This window comes from Rhinichthys klamathensis, unplaced genomic scaffold, assembly GCF_029890125.1.
Source record: "Rhinichthys klamathensis goyatoka isolate OS25496 unplaced genomic scaffold, OSU_Roscu_1.1 h1tg000005l_1, whole genome shotgun sequence".
Classification (NCBI taxonomy): domain Eukaryota; kingdom Metazoa; phylum Chordata; class Actinopteri; order Cypriniformes; family Leuciscidae; genus Rhinichthys; species Rhinichthys klamathensis.
In genome coordinates, this window is record NW_026606558.1 from 1,730,977 (window position 1) to 1,755,991 (window position 25,015).

Here is a 25,015-nt window from a genome sequence, read left to right on the forward strand (position 1 = left end):
TGGTTTTACCGACCTGCTGGTTTGGTTCTAGAGAACACAAAAGCCGCAGCACTGCAACGGTGGACCTTGTAGTTACAAGCGTGGATGTCGATGCGGTACACAGTGAAGGGCTGCAGGTTGGAAATCTCCATGAACTCTGCATGGATTTTGCCTTCGGAGAAAGGATACTCTTTCTCCTGCAGCTCTGGGTCAGTGATGTTACTCTCCAGTCCTGTGATGTTCCTGATTGCACCTTGGAGCAGAGTGCCATTGGCCACTCCGAACAGGTCTCGACGCTTCCTGTCTGGAGGTCTGAGACATGGGATAAAAGTGTTAGAGAGGAGGATGAAAGGAGAGGAATGAACAGGAGAAGGAAAAGCAAAGGAAATAGAGGAAGAAAGGAAAGGAAAAGGATAGGAAACCGAAAAAAAGTAATGGAGGAAAAGGACAGAAAATGGGAAAAAATAAATAAAAAGGACAGGAAAGAGGAAAAGGGAAGTATTGTATGACAATGAAAAAGGAAAGGAAATGATCAAATAACAGAAGCAGAAAATGAAAGATGAAAAGGGAAGGGAGCAGTAAATGAGATTAGGAAAGGAAAATATGGAAAAAGGTAGGAAAAAAAAGGAAAGAAAGTAAAAAATTACAGTAAGAGGGGCAAGAAAATAAAGGTGATAAAAGGACAGAGAAAAAGGAAATGAAGTAGAAAATAATAACAGTAAAAATAATAAAAAGATATAGTGCAGTCAGCCTTTGTCAGCAGAGTCTTCACTGGTTTAAAAGCATAAAAGCCAATTACTGCGCACAATTACTCTACAACACACACCACTTCCTTTAACGTGAAAGCCTAATTCTCTAATGGCCTACTAACAGGTCTCTTAGTAACACTGAGGATACTTGCATTACTCTACAGCCTACAAAGCTCCCTTTTTGTCTTCTGGATCTTATCCATCATTTATCATCCTGAATAATGAGATATTTTAAATTCTTATGACTGCTGTGTATCCAGCTAGGCTGGGACTGATCCCTCATGAAACTTTGGTAGTTTTAAAATGAAATGAGAGCTGGTATCCAAGAACTGTTAACTCTCTTGTTTCTACCCTGACCTTTTCCTCTCTTTCTTATTCTCCTTCATGTCCAGATATAAAACTAAAGTCTATTCATGAAGCATTCATCTGCAGTGTCATTGCTTACTATAAAATATATACTTGCAAATGAAGCAATAAACATTTCTGCAGATGAGAAAATGAAATGGGAAGGCATATTTGGAACAAACATAGAACATCCATAATAATGATATGGCCGACTCCACCTCGGACGGTAGAGACAGTGCATGAGGCGATAAGCAAACTAAGGCACTCGCTACAGGTAAACCCTGCCGCCACTAAGGACATGCAGTCAGCAGCAACCACAAGAGCTTACCAGACGCCAACTGACCCACTGCCACTTCACAAATAGGACTAGGCCAGGGCCATAACCTTACCTAGAGCCACTTTTAGGAGACGCGTAACGATTTGCTCGCTCGGGATCTCTGTAAAGATTCAATAGTCAGACCAAACAATACAATCCATCACAGATGAGAAAGACAGGATGGTTTGAGATGGACATGAGGGAAACCCCAGAGTGCCAAAATACAAGAGAGGAAACTAAAGTGGTAAAAGTGTCAGACACAAAGACTGACAGACAATAAGTGGAGACACACAACACAAGTTATGTTTGAGTGTCCTATTCAAGTCTTCAAGAAGCAAATTTACAACCAATTATGGACTTTACCCACTGATTATTACGAAAGTTTAAACATTACTATAAGCCTTATTCTGCCAGCTCAAATTAATCAACTGAGGAATGACAGTAATGAGAGAAGATCTTTGTGTGTGCTTGCTTTTGTAAATGTGTGCGAGTGGAAACTTTTAATAAAAGCCAACACAGAACGCTGTAGGGAGGAACAATCAAATCAACCCTAGCCACATTCCATGTCACTTCCAGTGAATAGCACCCCATGATTTATCATAAGGGATTTTGGAAGCAATTTGGACACTATTTAATACTCACTAACTAGGGATTCAGATCTCGCTTGAGGGTGTTTACTGTAGAAGATCAAATCATATTGTCACCTGAGCATCATATCAACACCTAGTTCACTGACTACAACTGATCAAGTGCAAAGAAAGCCCTGATGTGTTTGAAGTACATGTATAAAATACTCTTTAGCAACCTTTAACCCAATTAGACTTGAACACGAACAGGATCTGCCTCTTGTCTATGGCCATAACTGCTGATTTTAACCTAATTGCTTTTGGCACAGACCGGTGACTAGGAAAAGGTCAGGCTTGTAGCAAGAACGAAACAGACATGTAGACGCACAGCACAGGGTCCTGAGGGAAGATTTTACACCAGCAAACCTCAGACAGAAGGCGTAATGGCAACACTGACAGCAGCACATCCAGTCTTTCCTTTTCCCAGGCAGAAAGGCTTACGTGTCAGTCACCTATTGATGAATATAGGCAACACCTCACATCCCCTGGCGCAAACTCAAGTTTTTGCTGAACCACTGGTCATTCTTTACAGGGCCGATCAGCTGAGGAGGAGTTTGCAAGGGGAGATGACACGTCCACACCTCCTCTTCATTTGGAATTCATTAACATTCCACATAGGTTTGCTGTACATTTCCTGTGAGCCGGACACTCCAAAGGAAACAAAGAACGCATCTGAGGAAGGAGGGAGAGTGAGCAGGCAAGAGGAAGAGAACAGGGAGACGACCATTGAATGGAAAAACATATCCGCTTCATTCAAGTGTTGAGCATCTCCTGTTTTTCTCAGACTCAACCAGTTTCAGAGGCCTTTTCCTGAAGTCTTGATGTCAGTAATGAGGTGTGCTCAATGGGGACAGACAGTGACAAATCTGTCTCCCCAATTTCAAATGCAAACAGAGTGAGGGGGCTCAAAACGGACACCCTAGGGCTGCTGGGGTCAAGATGGAAATAAAAAGTCATCAGTGATGGAGAAAATGATGCCTCACGAGCATCCTGTTACTGAGGGAAAGCATATTTACATTTAGAAAGTCTGTTTTCAATCGATTAGAGATGGAGAGACGGGTTGACGGTGCATCACGCCGTCGCTGAGTGAACCGCAAACCATTACCTTGATGAAAATAAGGCTCCAAAAGCAGACGTTTGGGGAAACTAAGTGGTAGAAGATGTTTGGCGACATCGATTTGTGCATCAATACTCATGACTCAAAACCCCGGCCCACCCCAAAACACACACATTTGCAACCAAATAAACAACCCACAAAAAAGCCTGATTGCAGATGTCCTGAACGAACCCTCGGAAAGTCTCAAAGCATGTGCGTCTAAGTAAACCTGAACAGGTTCCTGTGTGCCGTTCTTCGCCCGCGTGAGACAAGAAAACATCCGACGCCTCAAGCAAGGTAAACAGATAACACAATGCAGACGTCACTCCTCGTTTCGGCAAACAAAAGCCTAACATGGAGCGAGCCCTGAGCCAGCGGCTGCTTTCCAGTCTCATTAATCCAGTCTGCGTCTGTTTGTGCATCCCAAATTACAGCCTGCTGTAGTCTTAATATGCAACCGCCACCGTCGTCCCAGCAACAAACAACGAGGCCGCACAGGCCTGGAGTTCTCAGAGCCGTACCTTTCCCCCCCCTCACCATCTGATTCTGCTCCAGCCTGCGCTGCTGGCACCTACCCCTTTCCAAAACCTCTTGTTCTGATCTTGTCAGCCCCATGTCGAAATAATTAGGCTTCGGTCTGGGCCCCCAAAATTCTGGTTTTGATTCTATGAAATCAAGCCGCCTCAAGACCATGAGCTCAGACCCACTTTGATATTCGCTCTCCAGGAAGACTGAAAAAATTAAGGGCTTCAGACCACTGTTGTAAACTGTGGCAGAAAGTGCTGGGAGTAAATCAGCCTCTGTTCCTACCGAGGGTTCACCTAACCTTTGCAGTACGCTAGAACAGTAGTTTTCCATCAGGACCCAGATTTCACATTGGACATCACCTGGTAAGCCAAGGCAGTACCAAAATTGTTTGTTATACGAAAGTCAACAAAAATGTCTTACAGCATTTGTGTATATTACAAAAAAAACAAAAACACTTTCAACTCGGCTCTCCTTTTCTTTAAAAAAAAGCAAAACTCACTGTAAGGCACTTACAATGACAGTGAATGGGGCTCATTTTTGGAATTCAAAAGCAAATCTAAAAGCTTCAGAAAGTGCCATCAGTGCATGTGTCATACCTGGGTGTGAAGATGGAGTTGTGCAGGAAGTTCTCGAAGACTTTGCGATAAGATCGGTCTTCAGCTTCCGCCTTTAGGTCCTCCTTGGTTTTTGGGCAGGGGCAGCAACCCTTTTCACCCCCGCCAACATCTGATTTGGTAGGCTTTGTGTCGCCCTCCATGTCCGACAAAGCCGTGGCTGAGATGCGGACGGGGATCTTTAGCTCTGTATTCCAAAACGATGACACATACTAAACTGATCAAGCAATAAGAACACAAGCTGCAATTCTCTGAAACACCTAATATCTGATTGATAAAGTCTGCCATGGCATAATAACGGGCCAAGTCACACGATTTCCCACATAGCTGTACTACTGTAGGTTTTGGTCTCGTTTCACTAAATTTCTTCTCACAAAAATAAATAATTTAAATAATTTTTTTAATCCGCTTATTAATTTGGCAAGTAACAATGTAGGAATTGGGATAAATGTACACTCACTTTACATTTTCCCATATACAGTAGTCAACATTTGAAGTGGAAACCTTTCATCAAAGTTATACATGAATTTTGAACAATACACGTTCTTGTCTTGGGACAACTTTGATTAACTTTTTTGATCCACTTTAAATGTTGACTACTGTATATATCAATGTTGAAATAACAGCTGAAGGGGGCCGAAGGGTGAAGATTAGAGGTAGACATTAGACGAAGCGAAAGTGCACGTTAAATGCACACACTTACCTTTTGAGCAGTAGTTATGCTGAAACAGTTCACGGTCTTCTGCCTGCTGCTGCCAACGGAGTAGGTAGAATGTTTTGTTTCCGTTAGGAGAGATGGGAGGAGACCACTTCACCATCAGGGATGAGGAGGAGTTGGCATATGCGCGGGCATCGAGGGGCATTGATGGCGCTGTGGAATAGCAAGATAATAGTTGGTGCAATGTGTCAAACTGTAGATTAGATACTGGATATTAGGTGGTATAGATAGTGGTGAAGCCAACCTGATGCATTGGTGCGGATGTAGACCACCTCACTCTTAGCCCCCATTATATGCTTGTCCTCCACAACCAGGGTAACGGCTTTCACAAAGATGGCATATTGTGTCCAGGGTTTAAGAGGGGACAGAAATACCCCCGGGTCTGTTGATTTCTCCGGAGGAAGGTCCACATCCACCATGTTCCAGCTATTAGAACCACATCCATCTTGTCCGTCAAATTCTGTGATGTTCTGGAATGGTCTACATCGAGACAACAGCGCACAGATGCTTTCAGTATACATTTACATAATGTTTCATCACAACTCCGCTAACAAACTCGATGTGAATAATATGTCCATAACAGTAACTTCAGGCAGTCTGAAACTTACGCCTCCTTGTAATACACGATGAAGCTGATGAGGTCTCTGTAGTCAGGCGGTCGATATCGCTCCCAAGTGAGCTTTATCCGAGTACTCTGAGTGTGGTTGGATTTGAACTTTAGAATATAACTCTCACCTATAAGAGGGGTCATAAGAGAGATTTAACTAAAAGCACCCATAAGAGTTCTTCAACTTGAATGTAAGAATGTGCCATGGCCTTTTCATCTTTCATGAGCTTCTAGGAATCTACGGTAAGTGGTATTAGAAAAGGCACTTCTGTTAATGTCTCACCAGTCTAGAGTCAGAGCAATTATGTTTCTGCGGAAAAAATACGACTACATTGAATAAGCCATTATCATCGTTCTTCAAAGCGAATTCGCTCTGTGCAGAAATCTGTCAAACACATAATAGAGCAGGTACAGAAGAACGACTGGGACACCCTAGGAGCAAAATGCTTTTTAAGAGTTGAGTGATGTCTTTGTAGAGAGATAATGCTGTCGTCTACCAACCAACTGCCTTAAAAAGTATTTTGACATTAAAGATGAACTGAACTGAAAAAAATCGACGTTGATAACGTGTTGTTTATGACAATTAAAAGTAAACTACACTAAAAATTTTAATTAAAAATATCAATATAGCTTTCTTTAAGCAACACAAAAATTGCGCTTGTTACGCTGGCAGTTTCGATGACGTCACTGGCATGGTAGGACACGCAAAGGTGCATAGGCAACAGCTGCAGGTCCTAATACACAGACGAAAATGAGCACTTTAACGGCATGGGTTACGCATTTGAACCTGTGAGGGACAGTCCAGTAGTTTCTGACTACCACCACCACATGGAGGATCAGTTTCAGGCTCCACATAGCCTACAGCACACGTCTCAAGGATAGTGTCGGGAAATATCGCTCGGGCTCGGGCAGAATAAGCTCTAGTTCACTCTTCCTACGCTAAGGAACCGAGAGTTGTCATCCAGTCTCTTTGCTAGAGAGAGAGAGAGAGACGAGGAAAACAAACAAGCATGCAAATGGAAATTATTTTATTTTTGTCGTGTGATTAATTTATTTATTGACTATCGCGACAGGCCTACTAAATAGTCTGTCACTAAAAAATGCTCACTACAGACTCGAAATCCAGGGGCTGTCGGAGGGCTAGACAGTTTTAAGGCAGCTAGCCATGACTTGAGGGCTGGTTTCCTTGTCAAAGGTTGCCTGTGAAAATGTATCGTAACCCCAGCTGCCTTAGCCCTATACAATTCATTACTACAGCCAGGGGCAATACAGTATGAACCCCCCCTAGACCTGTTGGTTTCTGTTTCCCCAGCCATGTCAGCTAGCCTCAGACTATTTACATGCTATGGCTGCTCTGCTGGTGTTGGTTGGCAACGGAGTAGCCTACCATGCCAGTGACGTAGCCGAATGTTGAAATCCAACATGGCGGCGCCCGTGTAACAAAAACAACATTTTCAACGTACAGTTTTATCCCTTTTAACAAATTCTGGCATTTTAATAATTGTACCAATGATAATAAATAAAATAGATCTGTTATATCACCTTTTTTCAAATTTCAGTTCAGTTCATCTTTAAAGCTTCACTTACAAATGCCAATGCATTATATCAATTATAAAACAATAGATATACAGTTCAAAATGAAGATAAAAAGTATTTGGACACTTTCTGAGGACTGTTAACTGACTCTACATCTACTAAAAATGGTCTTGATATTAGTTGGTTAAAAGTAATTGCAAAAAAGTTACTGTTCTGAGAAAAGCTCTAGCATCCTGCGTATGCAGAAGCCACTTGGCTTTATAATTTGTTAAGTGTGAAAAATTTCTAATCAAAAAAACAATTTTATATAGGTATGATATTTTTTGATTTACCGAATATTTAATTCACAATTCAATGTCCTTCAATTATAATGAAATCTTTTTTTTTCATTAAATGATTATTAAATCACAAAAATCTATTTTGCAAATGTGTATCTAACTACAGACTGTCATAAAAAAAAAAAAATTGGTTAAACAATCAAATTTTGATTCAGTAACTGCTCTGACAGATTCGGGGACATTATGACACTTTTTTAGTTATTCTTTTAAAGAATCCTCTCATTTGTTCCCGAATCAGACTTTATTCTTGAGTGCAGTCAGCAATGACAACAAAAAAGAAAGACATGTTGTCTTGACATTATGTTTGTGGTCTTATCTCATCAAATTTACTTCAAAATCACAACTGAACTTTGTTTGTCTTTGACAAACAATTGATTTTCTCAGCTTTTTTGCTCAGTGTTACTTTTTTATGAAACTTACCCACATTCAAGTTTTGATAAAAAAGAATGAATGAAGCTAGAATAAAACAGTTTTTTTTGTTAAAAAGTAGAGGGTCTGTTCTTTCTTTTGATATATTGCATGTTCAGATATTCAAAAAAACAAAATATTCTAGAGGCCATTACATTTTTGTGAGAATTATCAAAAACACCAGTGGTTGCTGGCAACTTAAAAAAAAAAAACACTGGTGGGGAAACAGTTAAAAAAAATCAATTCATTTAAAATAAAATTCCTTTAGCTTTAGCACTGCAGATTTAGCCATGGCAGAGAACCACAGGAAACACTTTAGCTGCTTTTGCACCTTTGTGTTGAAAAGTGGCTTTTGTCTACTCACAACTTGCTCGCTCTCCATTGCTACGAACGTCATCCTCTTCTATCTTCTGCCTTACGCCGGTCTTCTCCCACATTTTCTGGATCTCAGACATGCAGAGCTTGGGATTGAAGCGAAAGAAGAGTTTCCCAGCTCTAATGGTCAGATTGTGCTGACTCCAGTCCCACAAGTACTGCAAGTTCTGGTTGTCCACTGCATAGAATGCATAAATCCTATAGTAGGAAAAAACACACACAACAAAACAACTAAGTATTAAATACTAAATGTATTATTTCTAATGTAAATATAATCTAAGCAAAGAAAGGAATGAGAATAATCAGATCTGGTTATTCATGTGATACTGTATGTGTGAAAACAACAACTGAAGCGCATGCACAGATTGTATTTCATTAAAGCACACACGGAGATCAGGGCTCAGAAAGGGGTTTAGGATGACTTCTACAGCTGCACCCGACTGAACTCCTCAGGAACGTGGAGAATGCCTGCGCTGCTTACAAGCATTCCTCAAGATGAAACTCAACCCTAGTGAGATCACAACAGAAGAGTTCCCACAGCCTCCCTCAGACATCCTCCGTAAAATCATGGGAGGGAAAATGAGTCAGATAGCAAATACTGATTTATATATATACTTGATACTTCAGTACTTGCATGAATGTACATGATATTAAATTGCTTAATCAGGAAGTTAAATGTATACTTCTTTGTGTACGAGCAACATACGTACATAAGCTGAATCTCTCGACTTAGCTTTGCGACTCTGAGCTGTACATTCCATTAGAGCAGACATTGTATTACTTTCACCCGTTCCTATGGAAACCCTTGAAGACACGTGTTACAATCAGGGAATCGTGAAGGACACAAGAGTGTTACAAGAAATATTCATGTTGTTTTTGTTCCAGACATGAGACTATGTTGCAACGTGACTACCGTGCTGGTGCAGAAGCTGAGTTTTGGAACATAATAGAAGGTAATCATCTTTGACCAGAAGGTTGGTCGCTTCAAAAGTTTGGGGTCAGTAAGATTTCTGTTTTTTAAAGAAATACAAAAGACTTATAATGTTACAAATCTTATTTCAAATAAATAAAAAAAATTTAAACCTTTTTATTTGTCAAAGAATCCTGAAACAAACTATGTATCACGGTTTCCGCAAAAATATTATCCTAATATACTATAAAATACGAACTGTTTTTAACAAAATAATAAGAAATTATAATAATAAGGAATTAATAAGAAATGTTTCTTGAGCAGCAAATCGGCATATAAGAATAATTTCTGAAGGATCATACAGGAAAACTGTAGTTATGGTTGCTGAAAATTCAGCTTCTTAAATCACAGGAATAAATTGCATTTTATTATATATTAAAATAGAAAACAGTCATTTTAAATTGTAACAACATTTCACAATATTACTGTTTTTATATTTGAATAAATAAATGCAGCCTTGGTGAGCATTAGAGACTTACTGACTCCAAATTTTTGGACGGTTGTCAATGGGAGACTAATCTTACATTTCTTAGTATATTAAAATATAATATAACACATTCGTATAATATTCTAGTTATAACGTGTATAAAAAAATCAAAGACCTATTTCCCAACAAAGTCCTACTCTTAGGTGCAAAAACAACTAAATAAAACAATTGACTCATTCAGACTTAATCACACCGTTATTATTTTAACGAGAGCAGTCCTTTTTTTCATCTGATTCAGATACTGATCAAATAACAAGCTTAAGGCTGAAATTATCTCCACATTAGAGGAGTCAAAGTGCCATTCAAGATGACACGAATGATCTTGATAGTCCTATGCAGGCCAACAAATAACTGGTGTTCAGTGAGACATATAGCATATTTACAGCACCTGTTTTGAAGGCTAGCTCTGCTCTGTACACAATCAATCATCAACATGCCACGACAATAGTTATGTGTTTTATGTCTTACTGCTCTGAGAGCTCTTCTCCATGAATGTATCGCAAACTTTTGAGGAAGGACAGAGAGCCCAGAGTTTGAGAGTGTTTGATCTTTACATATCCAGTGACAGTCTGGATCAGGCCCATGAAACTCTCCAGCTCTGATGCAATGTTATCTGGGGAAAGAGAGAGAGAGAGAGAGACAGTGTGAGAGGGGAGACAGACAGACAGAGAGAAAGAGATATGACACTGGAGCAACACAAACCAAATCCTAAAGGACACACAGTGTCTGCACTAACTCATCACTTCATCAGTGTGAGTGATACATGGGTGGCAGCCAGAGTCCTGAACCTCTATTTACGTTGTCATCTGTGGTGCGGGTCGGGAACGGTCCCGTGCTTATTTGTGTTTACGCTCTGTAGTCTGAAGACCGTGAAAGGTTTAGATTTTCAGCGTTGAGCATTGTAGCCAATCGTGCAGCAACTGAAGTAATTGACATCTTCAGTCATTAAGGGAGTGCTCTTTGCTCGCTTTCTGTATATAATCTATTTGCAATTTGAATAAAAGTTGTATGTCTTGGCTGCTAAGAGGACCAACAGAGACAGCAACTGTCCCATATCAAACCACTAAGAGTTTTATTCTGTACATGAACCTTATTATGTCACCCCAGGAAAATAAAAACAATAATCAGGGTCTACCAGTGTTTGACCAATGATTTTCATGATCTTTCCTGCGGTTCCTGATTACTGGATAAGGGTTTAAAAAATATTTGTACATTTAAAATAACAACTATACAGGTACAAATCTTTAGGGAAAAAATAAGTTTAGTGTACAAATGTCTCCTATATGTTGTTTTTTGATTTTATATTGTCACTGTACTAAAGCCAAATACAATTCTTAAAAAAAATTCTGTAAAATGTTGACATTTTTGTCATTTTTCAAAAGAAATATTGTTCCAAAGCACTGTTAAAAAATATGAATATTTTAAGTTAACGTGAACTTTGACAGCCCTTTTTCTTTTCTCTCAATTCTCAATTTTACTTTTTCAAAACTCAAAGTACCAATGACAAAACTCAACATGGTCCTGATTTTTATATTTTTTATAATCACCAAAATAGGGATGTTTAGGGTGAAAACCCAATTAAAAGTTGTATCATTTTATACAAAGTTTTTAAACATCTAGCAGATTAAATATTTTAGAGCAGAGTACAACTAAAAAAAAAAGACTATTTTTCATAATATTCCCATGTTGGATATTACAATTTGACCATTCTTTGATAATTCCAGTTTTTCCATGACAGTGGGAATGTTCATGTCACTTGTGGAGAAAAGGTTGAGAGTGAGGGTACTTACTGCCCCGCCGGATGTTGATGAGCAGGTTGCCTTTGATGACCGTGCAGCCCTGCAGGGACTGAGCAGCATCCACTGAGTCAATTGTTTTAGTTTCGCAGACCTTGTCGCACAGTCCATCACAGGCACTACAAAACATACTGCAGATGGGAGAGAGAGGGAGAAGAAGGGAGAGTAAGTGTCAAGGACAGGTCCCAGCCACACACACAGACTCCAAACAGGCAAACGCCACTGAACCGTGACAGGATTATTGTGTCTCACCAAAACATGAAGGATATTTAAGGCTTGTTTTTGACAAACACAAGGTCACTCCTTTATGCACTTAACAGAGTCCATGCTTAAACCCTGGGTTTTATGTGAAAAGAGGATCATTAAATCAGCCGCGAGGCAAAACCAGGTCTGGTCAATTTAAAGGCAAAACAGACTCGACATCTAAAAAGTTATATGGAAAAGTTTGTTAATATTTTACTTGAAAAGTGCAGGTGTCTAAGTAAAGTCCAAGGTGTGGTATTACAATCTCCTTTACCTAGTTTAAACACGTTCCAGCATGTCACACACTACCTGAAAGTGAACAGGCCTGGATTATGAATATTGAAGACCATAAATCTCAATCTAAACCTTCAAATCAGCACATACATCTTAATGGCAACATAAATAGCAGCTTTAGACCAATGGCTGTGAAACGTGTATACAGGTTTGACTTGGTGTTAATAATGGAACCTGAACCTACAGAAACAGGCTGATGTTTAGGACCGATTCTGTGGTAGTATTTCCCATTTAAGCATTATGGATTTATAAATAAAGAGAAAGTTCAAGAGGAGCATTTAATCTATTCTCACCAATAAGGGCTTTTTTGCTATCTGAATTGAATCTTTCCACTAGCCATGCTGAGCACCTTCTACTTAAGTCACGGCACCGTTTCTTTGAGTTTGGTGATAAACCGGGTAAAGCACTTGCATTACAACTTAGACTACAAACTGCAAAAAGCTTCATTTCTCAAGTCCTAACCCCAGTAGGAAATATTGTATCAGACCCCAAAGAAATGTATTCTTCTTTATATCAGTCAAACTCCCTCAATGATTCTAATCTTACTGATAATTTTTTTGAAAATCTTGACATCCCTCAAATCAGCAGTGAGTCAAAAACCAAATTAGATGCTCATATTAGTTTAACCAAAATTCTGCAAGCTATTACACAGATGCAGAGTGGAAAATCCCCGGGTCCAGATGGCTTTCCCACAGTTTTTAGAAAAAGTTTTCTCCTCAGCTTTCCCCATTACTTCTCTCGGTTTTTGAAGAATCCCTAAATAATGGTGATCTTCCTCTCTCAATGTGCCAGGTGTCAATTTCACTGATTTTTGAAACCTAATAATAAAAAAAACCTAGACTGTGGGTCTAGATCATTTGAAACTGGAAGCTACTTTTATTTGTGTACACTCACATCAAAACGTTATTTTGTCAAACAAAGAAACCGGCGCTTTCTGCCACTTAGGTCTCCAAACTTTTTTCAGGAGCATATTCTAAACTCAGCATCTACTTTCCACTGATATGATATGTGAAACATTTCTATAGAAAGCTTGAAATGTCTTCTTTTAAATGAAACCATTTAAATCAAAAACAAACATTCTCTGATTATGTAATCCGTATCAAACCAACGAGAGGTACAGTAGTCTCATCTACCTCTCGAGAGGTACGAGAGGTACATGAGGCCACCCTACATCCAGCTCTGGCGGCGTACCTCTCAGTCTCATTTCGGGTGAATCCGGGCGGGCACTCTGGCGTACACTCTCCGTTGTGGATGACGAAGTCGACCTCGCTGGGTAGGTGAACACGGGCACACATGTCCATGGTGATGCAGCGCCAGCCTTCAAACTTGTAGGTGCCCGGTGGGCAGGCCTCAACGCAGCGGCCCTCGTGAAAGTAATGCTGGCAGGCGGCACATGCCTTATCATCGTCTGGTTCAGTGCAGCTGCCCAGGCACTGGGGGTGACAGCACTTGCCCTCATCCGTGCATGCCCTCTTCTCACACTTCTTTGGGCACACTGGAAAAGAAAAGCATAAATATAGAGAAAAATGTCAGTTGCGGTTACAAGGAAGAAGAGTGAGTTTATAAATAGCAGTAGAAAAGGCAACAATGTAAATCAATTGAACGCGTTTTCTGTAGTTAAAAACATTCGAGAGGTTCTTCTGAGCCTTAAAAGTTGAATTTGAATACTAATATAAGATTAGTTTGTTTAAGCAATCAAAGACCATTTATTCTCCTGTGTGTGTTTTATAAATCTCCGTATGTGTCTCTGCGTGTGTTCTGGAGTAAGAGGGGAGCTAGCGTTAAGATTAGTTGACTGTAAAATAAAAATGGCTGAGGTCGGCTATGAAAAGGGGCACAGAGGAGGAGGAGGAGGAGGACGCCCTGTGTGAAGTCAGGATGCAGGGCCTGGCGTTGCTGTGTGCCAGCCTTGTTAGTAAACTGCAGCTCTGGATTCATTAAAGCTAAATATTATTACCGTTAGATACTGTTGAGGGAATTTAGAGGATAGGGAGGAGGGGGAGAGGAAGAGTAGAGCGAGAAATGAAGCCAAAAAGTCTAGCTAGCAGATGGACCGCAGTTTGGACTATTAGCTTGGGAAGCATCTAGTGAGGCCGGGCCCAACGAGAAGCCACGGTCCATCTGTGGAGGGCTTTAACTGAGCTGGAATGTGTCATGATGAGAAACACCAGCTAACAGTTATACAACAGTTCTTAGATTTGATTGACGGTGCAGCGTTCCAAGAGTGCTGATATACGGTCCAACAGCATTAGGACTTTATCCAGTAGGCCAGTAGGTGGCGATAAGTGTCACAGCCAATAAGTGATTGGCTGTTTAGACACACTCACGAACTTCCCTAAGCACTTCACTTCACACTTCCATTTTGAAGTGCGTTCAACGTCGTCAAGTGGACGAGGGAAATTTATTAGGACAGACCCTTGACCCCTCAATTTTGACTGAGGGAGCGAGTCTTCTCAATGTACACTTAAGGCAGATCCATAGACCACAATGGAACATGATTGTGACATTACAATAGATTGCGCTTAATTTACTCCCATTCCACACATAGTGTATGATATTATAGTTATTTTGACATGTAACTGCATAATACTTGTAGCTATAAGAAGACTGTTTTTTTTTACAGTTATAGTATATTGCATTGTTATAATTTTCGTTTGTGTAGTTTTTTTTCTCTCCAACAGCCCCAGTATACATACAGGCCTATTATAGAATGGTGTTGTAAAACAAATTCATAAGAAAAACTAGATAAATAATAAATCCGCTCCACTGCAGATTCCAAGTGATCAAGGGCTTAGGGCGTTCCCTTTAAACACATTGCAAGGGTTGTGCAACGTAAGAAATGATGTTCATCCGAGTGAACGAGACGGAGGGAAGGGCATCAAAAATGGACTTAAACGCAGCCATTGTCTTTATGAGCAAGTCATAGAATCATTCACTGAACTGATTCTTGAGTCAGTGAATCATTCAGCCAGCCAATTGTTTTGGAACTGATTCATTCAGAAATGAAATGTAACTTATGTGCGTTGTTCGGAGATGCAACGGTTGATTTGTTTTGAACTATTAGGGTGAACAAAAATAGACAGAGGAATTGCCAATATTGTGTCTGAAATGTAAATGTACTTGTGACTGACAGCATAATAATTCTTTGCACATGCAACACACAGCATTGCATTATGGCCAGGAAAGTAAAACAAGACTGATTGATTGATGTTCAGAGGTATTGTACATGGCATAAACATCATTTTTATTGAAATCCTTGTCATTTTGTCTACATTTAGTCTCAACATGTTCATTGTCCTTTCAAACAATGCCTTTGAACTGTAGTTTCATACAAACAAATGGGTCTGTTTGGAGGCTCTCTGTAATCAGTTCTTGACAAACAAAAATCAAAAATCAGTTCCATTGTGGAAAGGTTACTGACATCATGATGTAACCCCAAATGCTCCATATGCCTATTTCCATGAGAGACCAGCTTCTGTTAAAAGCGTGAGAAAGTCATTTTTATGCAGTGCAAAAAAAAGGATAACAAATAGGAGAGTGGTTTAAATTAAGTTTTCAACAAGCCATATTGTACACACTTGTTTGCTAAGGAGAGTCAAGGGATCCTTGCACACTGTTGACATATGTGGGATCAATAAGCATTCCAATGGAATCACTTACGTTGAGCGAGCAATGGGAGACTGTTGGTAATATAAGACAGAGAGAGAAAGGGTGGGAAAAGCACAAGAGGAGAGGAGAGCTGATAGTTTGACTCTGATCAACAGCCAAGTAACAATTGCTACAGTGTTGTGGATAGTTGCTAGGTGGTTGCTAGGACATTGCAACCACCCAAATTCTGCACGTTATATTGTTCTACAAGGTAAAAATAGTCTGGTTGTGTTGAAAAGTAATTATACACCTCTTGAGAACAATGTTAGGTACTCATACCGGCAAACTCAGGACAGAAGAAAGAAAAAAAATTTTTTTTAGATACATTGCTTTTAATTATACAAAAAAAAAAACACTTTGATTCTCTTTAAATTCTTCAAAATTTTGGAATCAGCAGAAGAAATTGTATAGAGAAAAAAGAACTACAGGTAGCAACGTGGTTTTAAAACAATTCCAACGTCTATGGTAACATCCAAAACCAAAAACCAGTAAAAAATTATTTAAACAACTTAGCTTAAATAATACAAGTTTTGACAAAAACAAAGTTTATAAAAGGATAAACCTCACATTTTAGCCCTTTTTTAATGGGAACTTGGAATTTGACGGCAGTTCTAGGAAAAGCATACGTGCAGATACCCTTGAAAGGTCTGCATGGGTGGGTTGCCACCTGAGGTGGGACTCCAAGCACCAACTAGGCAGCCAGAGGCATCGGCTCAAAATGAGGAGGCAACTAAGCCGCATGGCACAGCACTTCTGGTCGCCCGGCAACAGTCTCCTGGCACTCCGCCTAGCAGGCTCAGAGGGCACAGCCAAAGAAACATCTACTACATGATGGGATTTTCCCCTTTTATTTATGATCTCACATCATGCAGTTAGACATTACAGGAGAATCATAACAGTTTTGATTATTTGTGAAATGAATACTGCTGCGCATCATGACACATATTGGTTGGTGCGAGCAGGATTTCAGAGGATGGAGCTTATACATCCCCTCAAATCATCAACATCCTAGCCCTACATCCAGGCTCATGACAAGAGCGGGTGGGTCAAGAGGAGAGGCACGGTGCACACAGCGCTCAATGAGGCGCACCTGATGCTTATTGCATGCCGTCTACTTTGGTAGAAATCCACCACTGCATTTTCTCCCCGAGGTACAGCTATGGCGCAAAACTGCATGGGAAAAACTTTCGCCCTCATGCGAAATTACAGATTGCATGGATCCCTATTGAAATAACTAGATTTAGCCTGCGAAAACTACTGACCTTCACTACTCCCACCACATAAGGACACTTTCTTTTTTGTTTGTATTTTTACTACAAAAGCCTCTCAGAGACATGCTAATCTTACCTCATCTGTCCTCACTCCCATCACAGTGTATGTTTACTTAGTTGCCAATTGGCTTACAAATGATAAGAGTTTCAATGAGGAGATCCCACAGCACTGGGACGTGATTTTACACACTCTCGACTCTCCACAGTGAAACAAACATCAGCAAGACTTAATTGGACTGGGTGGAGACTTCTCCTACTCCAGCCAGTTGAGATGCTTAGCATTCTTCAGCACATTCTGCCACATCATAAGCCACCCTGCAGAAATTACTAGAACATTCCTTAGGTTAATTCCTAAGTTTAGTGAGAGAAAAACAACAAACAATTGTAAAAACCTTCCGAAACAGCCATTAGCCACATGCAAACCAGTATAAAAAAAAAGTTTTTAGCCCATATCTGAAGTTTCTGCCCTTTACGTGTTTATTCACGCTAAACACAAAACTGCTGCACTGCATAACACAATCACAGATAACAGAAGATATTTCATGTTTAATAGACCGTTATGAGAAGCAAAACTGTGAACCAATAAGATTCCACGGGAATCCATTCAGGATAATGCAGGGCTCCAGTCTACGACTGAAATGGTTGCAAATGTGACTAAAAAGTTGCTTACTTTGTATGCATGTTATAGATCTTATTATGAATTATTCATCCATGTGTGTTTAATTTTTTTATTCCACTTAAACCCCGTCCCTCCACAAATGACTGCAAGCTCGCATTAAGTTGAATTTGAGTGCAAGCAGAGCTCACACCTCAAAATCCAATCAACAACCGATGCATGGAACCAAGAACACACCCAACATTTTTTTCTTTTTCTATGTGTCACAATACAGAAGACAAGATCTGTCCCTACAATTCATCACGACTTTGTGTGAAAGTCAAAAACTTTGCGTGCGTCCATATGCAAGTTAGACGGTATCATCTCATCAAAGTGCACATTAATCTGTGTTTACTGAAAACAACAAAAAACAGAGCACAAGATAATTTGAAAAACTGCTCAACTTTTAAGCCATAATCCTATAAATCTAGTATTAGGAATATTGTATCATACGTCACAAAAAAAAAAAAAAACAGGCATAGCATGGAGCTGTAAATGAGAACTGCATTTCCTTAAATAGCCACATGGCCCTTTTATGGACTATGAATAGCAGCACACTTTCCAGCTCTAATTCCAAACCTAAGCGACTCGCTCACGTTTCCTTAAATATCTCATCTCATCAACTACCTGAGAATTGAATTACGCTCAAGCGAAAAAGCCTAAACATAAGCATTCCTGGCTCGCTGGTGCTCTCAAATCCTTTTACATACACAATCGTAGTGAGAGGAAGCAGGAAGTTATTCATTATTTGGAATGCCACCAAAAGGGGGCACCCCAAGCAAACTGCTCTCCCATCCCACACCTACAGCGATTCCTCAGTGAGGAAATATTTCAGACATGCATGCCTTCTGCTGGAAAGGAAGACTGTTATGGCTGACTGAAGAATGAATGAGGAGAAAAACAAAAACACAGCATCACAATCAGTACATTACCTCATTTTCTCGTGGTAAACCAATGATATGGTCTTTTATTTATAGTTGTTGGGAGTGCCACCCCTATTTACATAAACTACTTGGGCTTGGTGGGTTTCCACTACTTCACAAAAACAGGGAAGTTCAAAAAACAAACGCTTTTAATACCACAGAAACAACTTGCTGAACGTAAAGATGACATATTTTCTGGCATGTTTAGCGAAACAGTCAAACTTGCGCAAGGCCCTGTGGCGTGACGGTCCTGATGTGACTGACCCTGTCTGCTCCTTTAAGCAGTCATGAGGGAGACAACCGCTTGCTGACCAGCCCTCCCTTCCCCTCTCTGTTCGCGAAAGCCGAACGCTCCTCAGACCACATAGACCAAACCGCTACGATGAGAAGAACAGCACACAGACGTCCTCAGCAGCAGCTGAAATGACACAGGGGCTGATTATATAAAAGGTTAATAAGCGCAATATCTTCTGGATTGACGCAATCTTTTAAGAGGAATGCGGTAAAAACAGTGTTATTATCCCTGGACGAAACCACTGACACACTTGGATGCCGTTCTGTCTTAGGGTCTTAAACTCAGTGGGCTATGTGAAGAATAACTAGAATGTTCAAAACGGGTAATCTCAGAGCAGAATGTTAATCCTCTTGGGCTCGGCACCAGCCACAAAAACACATTTCAAGGCACTGAGGGAATAAAAAAAATCAATGCGAGAGGTATTTTTCTTAAATTATATGATTGCTTCATTGGTGCAGACACAATTTATTGTTTCATTTTAACAATGGCAGGCATTTTTTATTAATGCATCATGTGCTTCTTGGCTCACAATCTTAATGTGCTTCAATAGTGTTCGCTGAAGCTGGGTAAAAAATGCTTGTGCGTCACTCTGCTACAGCACATGCGCATGAGAAGAAAAAAAAGGCTAACTCGCCTTGAATTCCACAACACTCGAACGTAGCACTGAAGCCGAACTCATTATGCTGCATGCCTAAATGACAGATACATGCATCTGGAAGATCTCGCTTCTTTTGCTGAGGCAGACTTGACGTACACGCAGGCATGGATGGCTGAGAGATGTTTGTAATCTTAGATTTGGGATAACGTGACCCAGCGTGAGGCCCCGGTGCAGGCAGACTACCGAATGTCCCCTCTATGGTGAAAAACAAATCCACTGAGGGAGAGCACAATAATGCAGACAGACGCCCTGACTGAGGCAACAAACGTGTCTGGGATCATGCATGCTACACATTTTGCAATAAAAGATTCACAGACTTGCATCTTTATTAACAGTAATTTTGAAATCATGCAAGTTGCAGATGGATTAGTTAACAAGTACAGGGATGTTTACATAGGCTGAGGTGCCATAGTCTGCAACCGTTCATTTCAGTATCCAGATCTAGATTGAGATTAATACTAAGTAACACTAAGTAATACTAATTTTGATGGACGATTTACTCAACCTAATTTATATGGACTACATTTACAATGTGTTTAAGTACTTTTTTTTTTTACATGCTGATAACATAACTCAAAAATAATGAGAATATTAAAAGTATCTTCATTTTTGTTCTTATGGATTTGGACAACATTAGGGTGAGTAAATGCTGACAAAACATTTGACAGAACACCTTGTTTGATTGCAGAGAGAAATAGAATTAACTGTAAATAACAGTAGTTCCTTGTATAATATAATATGATATAATATTATAATAATATGATATATATTTGGATATAATATCCAAACAATCCAAATTGTCATTGTTGTTATAAGTAATAATAATAACTATACCAGTCATGATTAAAGCCTGATGTTTGCACTAGCACAGCATACTACCTCATTCTGTGTTTTGATAGTAAGTGCTGAAGGGGCGGGGACTAGGAGTTGGACCAATTGGAGACCAGAGGGGGAGGTCCACAATGATTGGCATGTCATTGACTGAAGTAAAAAAGAGGTAAACAAGTCCTCCCTGGTGCTGGGAGAGCGAGGGGGGTGCTGTAACCATCGTTATTACATATGCACTTTTTCCAGCCAGCACACAGCTGAACTGTGCTTGTTTGATGAACTGAAAGACTAAAAATTTAACAAAAGTGACTAGTGTTTTTAAGATTTAGACAAACATAGCATAATGGATAATGATTAAAAAATATATATATATATTTTATGTAAAAAATTACTTTTCTACAACAAATATTTATCGTATGTTATTTTGTGTGAATTATAACCAATTAGAATATTTATTAAATATAATTACTTATAAATAATATTTAAAAAATAGTTGTGTTCACTTTTACTTCATTTAGTTTTTTGTTCATTTTAAACACTTATAGTTAATAATTATAATGAACAATAATTATAATAATAATTCATTATTAATATTTTTTAAAACAAGAGGAAAAGATTATATGTTCAACTTTGACAAAGCAGCTAAATATTGTTTTTACTTTTGTTTTGGACTTTTATTTTACTTCATACTTAAAGTAATATAACCCATTGTTCTGACGTCATTGTTTTTTTTAAGACGCTTCTGTTCGGTTATGAAAGATTTAACATTAGCTGATAGATCATAGGAACTGTCATATTTATCAAAAATAAGAAATTTAGGGATGCTTTTAACATACTGGAATATAAAAAATAAAAAAATCAGACACCTTACAAAGGCATGTATAAACGCGACAGCAATGTCCAATATATCGAGTGTGATTGCGCACATGTATGTGCAAGTCTCCTCGAGTGCTTACGTGTGTGTAAGCATGTGCACTCAAGCACTCTCAGGTTACCACTGACAGCGCTCTGAACAGCAGACTGTTAGCCTTACTCTCCAGTCTCCACTAACACAGGACCCTAAGCAGACCTGCGGTCGGACCCCTGGCTCCATCAAGCCACATCCTTATCCGGAAACACAATCCCACTTGGGATCATTCTAGACACTCGGTATAACCACAACAGTACACAAAGAGAGATGGATGTTTCCTCCACTCTATCCCACAAGATTCATGACCTAGGCGGAGAAAACCAATAGAGGCACACCTGCCTCTGCAAACAGGTCACTGGAGTTTGGTGCCATATGTTTATGGCACAGACAAAATAAGATGTGTGCGACTCTTAATATCCCTGGGTTTGAAGAAATGTGGGAGTCATTAATCCATCTGTATTGAACATGGCAATCCCAGCATTCTCTCTCCCGCCATCTAGCTTACACAAACAACATGCACTCGTTCACCTACAGAAAAAAAACAGAAAGAGGAATAATGTGTGTGAGGGAGTGCGAAAATTTGTTATGGGAAAGACCTGCCCTTATGACAAAGCAAAGCTTTCATTTTCACCATGATGACTGACTACTTAAACACAACATGGGCAACACAACACAAAGGATTTAATAAGACTTAACAATAGGGCCAAAATGTCTGAGACAACTAGAAAAATATATTTTTTTGCATCAAATTAAAAACAACATTGTATTACGCCGCCTTCACACTGGCAGTTGAAATCAGCTCCGTAATACGCAATACGCCCCCAACGGACGTCGTACTACACAGTGAAAAGCGTCGGAAGCGGGTAGAACAAAAATGGCGGAGAGATTAGAAAGTTTGATTCTGTCAGTTCTGTATGATCTCTCTGATGAGGGTTATAGAGATATTAATAGGAAGGCTGCTGCGTGAGGAAAGTTGCTCAGGACGTTGACATGTCAGGTCGGCTAAAAAATGTGATATAGTGGTATCATTTATACCACTATATCATATTTAGTTCGATGTCTGCCTACAATTTAATTGTATTAACTGCCCTAATAACGTTAGCAAATCATGAAAATAAATGACAACTTAACTTTTAATAAAATAAATAATGATTTTATAACGATAAGAATTCAGGTTTGTTTATCAGTATCATAGCAACGCTAACTTCCGCTGGAATTGTCGGATAAGAACCGTCCGTAGCTTTTCGCAAGAGTTCAATTTTTTGAACGCATCTGGATGACCAACGGACACGATTTTCTTCGCACCGCACTCGGTCGGACCCGTTTCGGACCCATTCGCATGCGGTCTGCGAATCTCCATAGGAAATGAATGACTTCCGGTCGTTTCGGAGCCGTATCGGAGCTGATTTCAACTGCCAGTGTGAAGGCGGCGTTAGGTCTACATAGACCTTATTCACAGCAGCGCCATCTTGGATTTTTAACAGGAATGAATGCGAGGCTGTGTGAGGGAGAGACATACATCTCTTCAGTGGGCTGTACTGTTATTTAATGTGTTTTGGATTGTTCTGCTGACGAAACACTGCAAAAATATCTTTCCAAAAAATTTCAGTAGACAAAAAAAACTCCAGAGCTGTGGAAAATAAGTGATCTAGGAAATGTATACAGCTTTCTACAGCGGATGCCATTGAAAACACTGTAAGTCTTTCCCTCACAGCCTCGCTTTCATACCTGTCACGACACTGCTCTGAATAAGGTCTATAACAAGCGGTGAAAAAGGAGAGAAATTATTTTAAGAAAATCAAAATTAACATTTATTTCGTGTTAGACCTAAATAAAAAATTTATAAATAAAATATAAATATAAATAATTTGAAAACGAAATAATTAAAATAAAATAAAAAATACCCTTTGGACTTACCCAGACAGCCAATCTCGCTTTCTTTAAGTACAGCTCTAGTCTATGTAGTTTTATACAAACACACACCCAGACTGTGTCCAGTGCCAGCGTCACGCTAGGTTCCTACAAGCCATGCAGTTCTCGAAAATCGAACAGACATGGGCCACCACAGTCTGGCTGATTCAGAAAGAGGGGGAGGCAAGTAGTTTTATTTTGGTTTTCCACTGCTTTTGGAGGTGTTTCCTCTCAGCGCAAGAGTTTGCTAAAAATACTTGGCTTCCCAGATCTGCTTCATTAAATGTGCTGTGTTTCCTGGCAGTCCTGAGCCTGCTCGCTGCCTGGATGATGGGGGGTTAGAAAATACCCCACTGCTGTCCCGGAGCCACAGACTCACTTCACAAATCAACACACACTCATCAGAAACGCACACACCTATTTCACTGAAAACATGCACTTTATTCGTAGAAAAATACCTGCTACGGGTGTGCGCAAATATTAAACTGCAAAATGCGGAATCTCCTGTGAAGATTAAACATGTTACTCCATTTCGTCACTATCCACTTTCATTGTATGGAAAAGAGCAGGGTGAACATTCTGATACACTTCTGATTTTGTGTTCTATGGACAAAAGTAAATCATTCAGGTTTGTAAACATGAGGAAAGGGCTGGGCGGTCTGGGCGAGAGATTTTGCTATATTGTGTATATCGCAGTATGTAAATATATAGCTGCGCACACAGAAAGCTGCCTCTCTCAGACCACGAATTTGGGAAGTGCTCGATGATAAAAAGTGTTATTAAGCACAATAAGCAGTGAAAAAGAGTAATCGAGAATTCAGTTCTCTTTCACGTCTTATTGCACTTGAATGGTCGAATACATACGCAATTATGTCAAAACTCCCACCGGTCCGTGAGGAGTATTCATGTAAACACAGCTGGTTATGTCTCAAGTGAAACCGGATGTGTATCAGTATAAAGATCCGTGTGTTTGGTCTTAAAGTGACAGCAGCCTAATAAACCTACCTGCTGCTCAATGTGAATCAAACAAAAGAGAAAATAACTTGCTCTTCTTGACTGAATTTTTCAGCTTTAATAAGAATACATTTATATTTAAGTCATACAGTGAAGACTATGCAATGTTTTATTTTTTTACATTTGATTACTACATTTCTTTACTAATTCTAACTACATGTTAAATAAACATATTGTAACCAAAAAACTTGAAAATCTGTTTAATTCATATTTTTGTTATATTGTATTTGTCCTATTGTTTGCAGTTTGTTTCTTATTTTTAAAAACAGAACTTAGATCAAATAACACAAAATAACTATATTGTGATATATAGCATTATCATGAAATTTCTCATATCGGTGAAATAAGAATTTGGTCATATCGCCCACCCCTACATGAGGGTGAATAAATGACAGGATTTTTATTATTGAGTGAACTATTTCTTTAAAAGGCACACGCACACACTCTTTCTCTCTCTCACATGTGCAGTCACAGCAAGAGTCTTGTCTCCTTTCAGGCTCAATCAGAAGTCTTTGAGTTCAACGGATCGCTTCTGTCAAGCCCTGTTTCTGCGGACAGTCATCAATAGCGTTGCGGAAACAACTTCAATAGCGCTGGCACGGTCTTCATCTTGGCATGGCGAACACACACACTTTACTAGCACAACATCTGGAGTCAAAACGCCACATCTACATTTTATGTTTACTTGAAGGAGACAGTAATCCAGCGTTGAGCGCATAAATATTTGGCCTGACATTTAAAGCGGATGTTGGCGGCAGTCATATACCGGGCTCTTCCTTGAACCTAGATTAAATGATGCAGCAGCTTTACCCTCAAAAACTGACAAGGTCATTAGCGACCTGCTAATCTGACAGATGGTGGATAGCAAATCTCCAAA

At 39.6% G+C, this 25,015-nt stretch overlaps 1 protein-coding gene across 3 annotated transcripts in view; it reads right to left on the reverse strand.

The window, feature by feature from the left end:
* Nucleotides 1-25,015, reverse strand: part of igf1ra (insulin-like growth factor 1a receptor) — a 95,753-nt gene that overhangs the window by 11,951 nt on the left and 58,787 nt on the right. For all 3 annotated transcript variants that reach the window (XM_056254793.1, XM_056254784.1, XM_056254804.1), the window contains 9 exons: nt 13,217-13,520; nt 11,483-11,619; nt 10,161-10,305; nt 8,225-8,433; nt 5,580-5,706; nt 5,216-5,451; nt 4,957-5,124; nt 4,236-4,440; nt 14-291 (listed from right to left, as the gene is read on the reverse strand). In XM_056254793.1, coding sequence (XP_056110768.1) covers nt 14-291; nt 4,236-4,440; nt 4,957-5,124; nt 5,216-5,451; nt 5,580-5,706; nt 8,225-8,433; nt 10,161-10,305; nt 11,483-11,619; nt 13,217-13,520 — 1,809 coding nt within the window. The remainder of the gene's footprint in view (nt 1-13; nt 292-4,235; nt 4,441-4,956; nt 5,125-5,215; nt 5,452-5,579; nt 5,707-8,224; nt 8,434-10,160; nt 10,306-11,482; nt 11,620-13,216; nt 13,521-25,015) is intronic.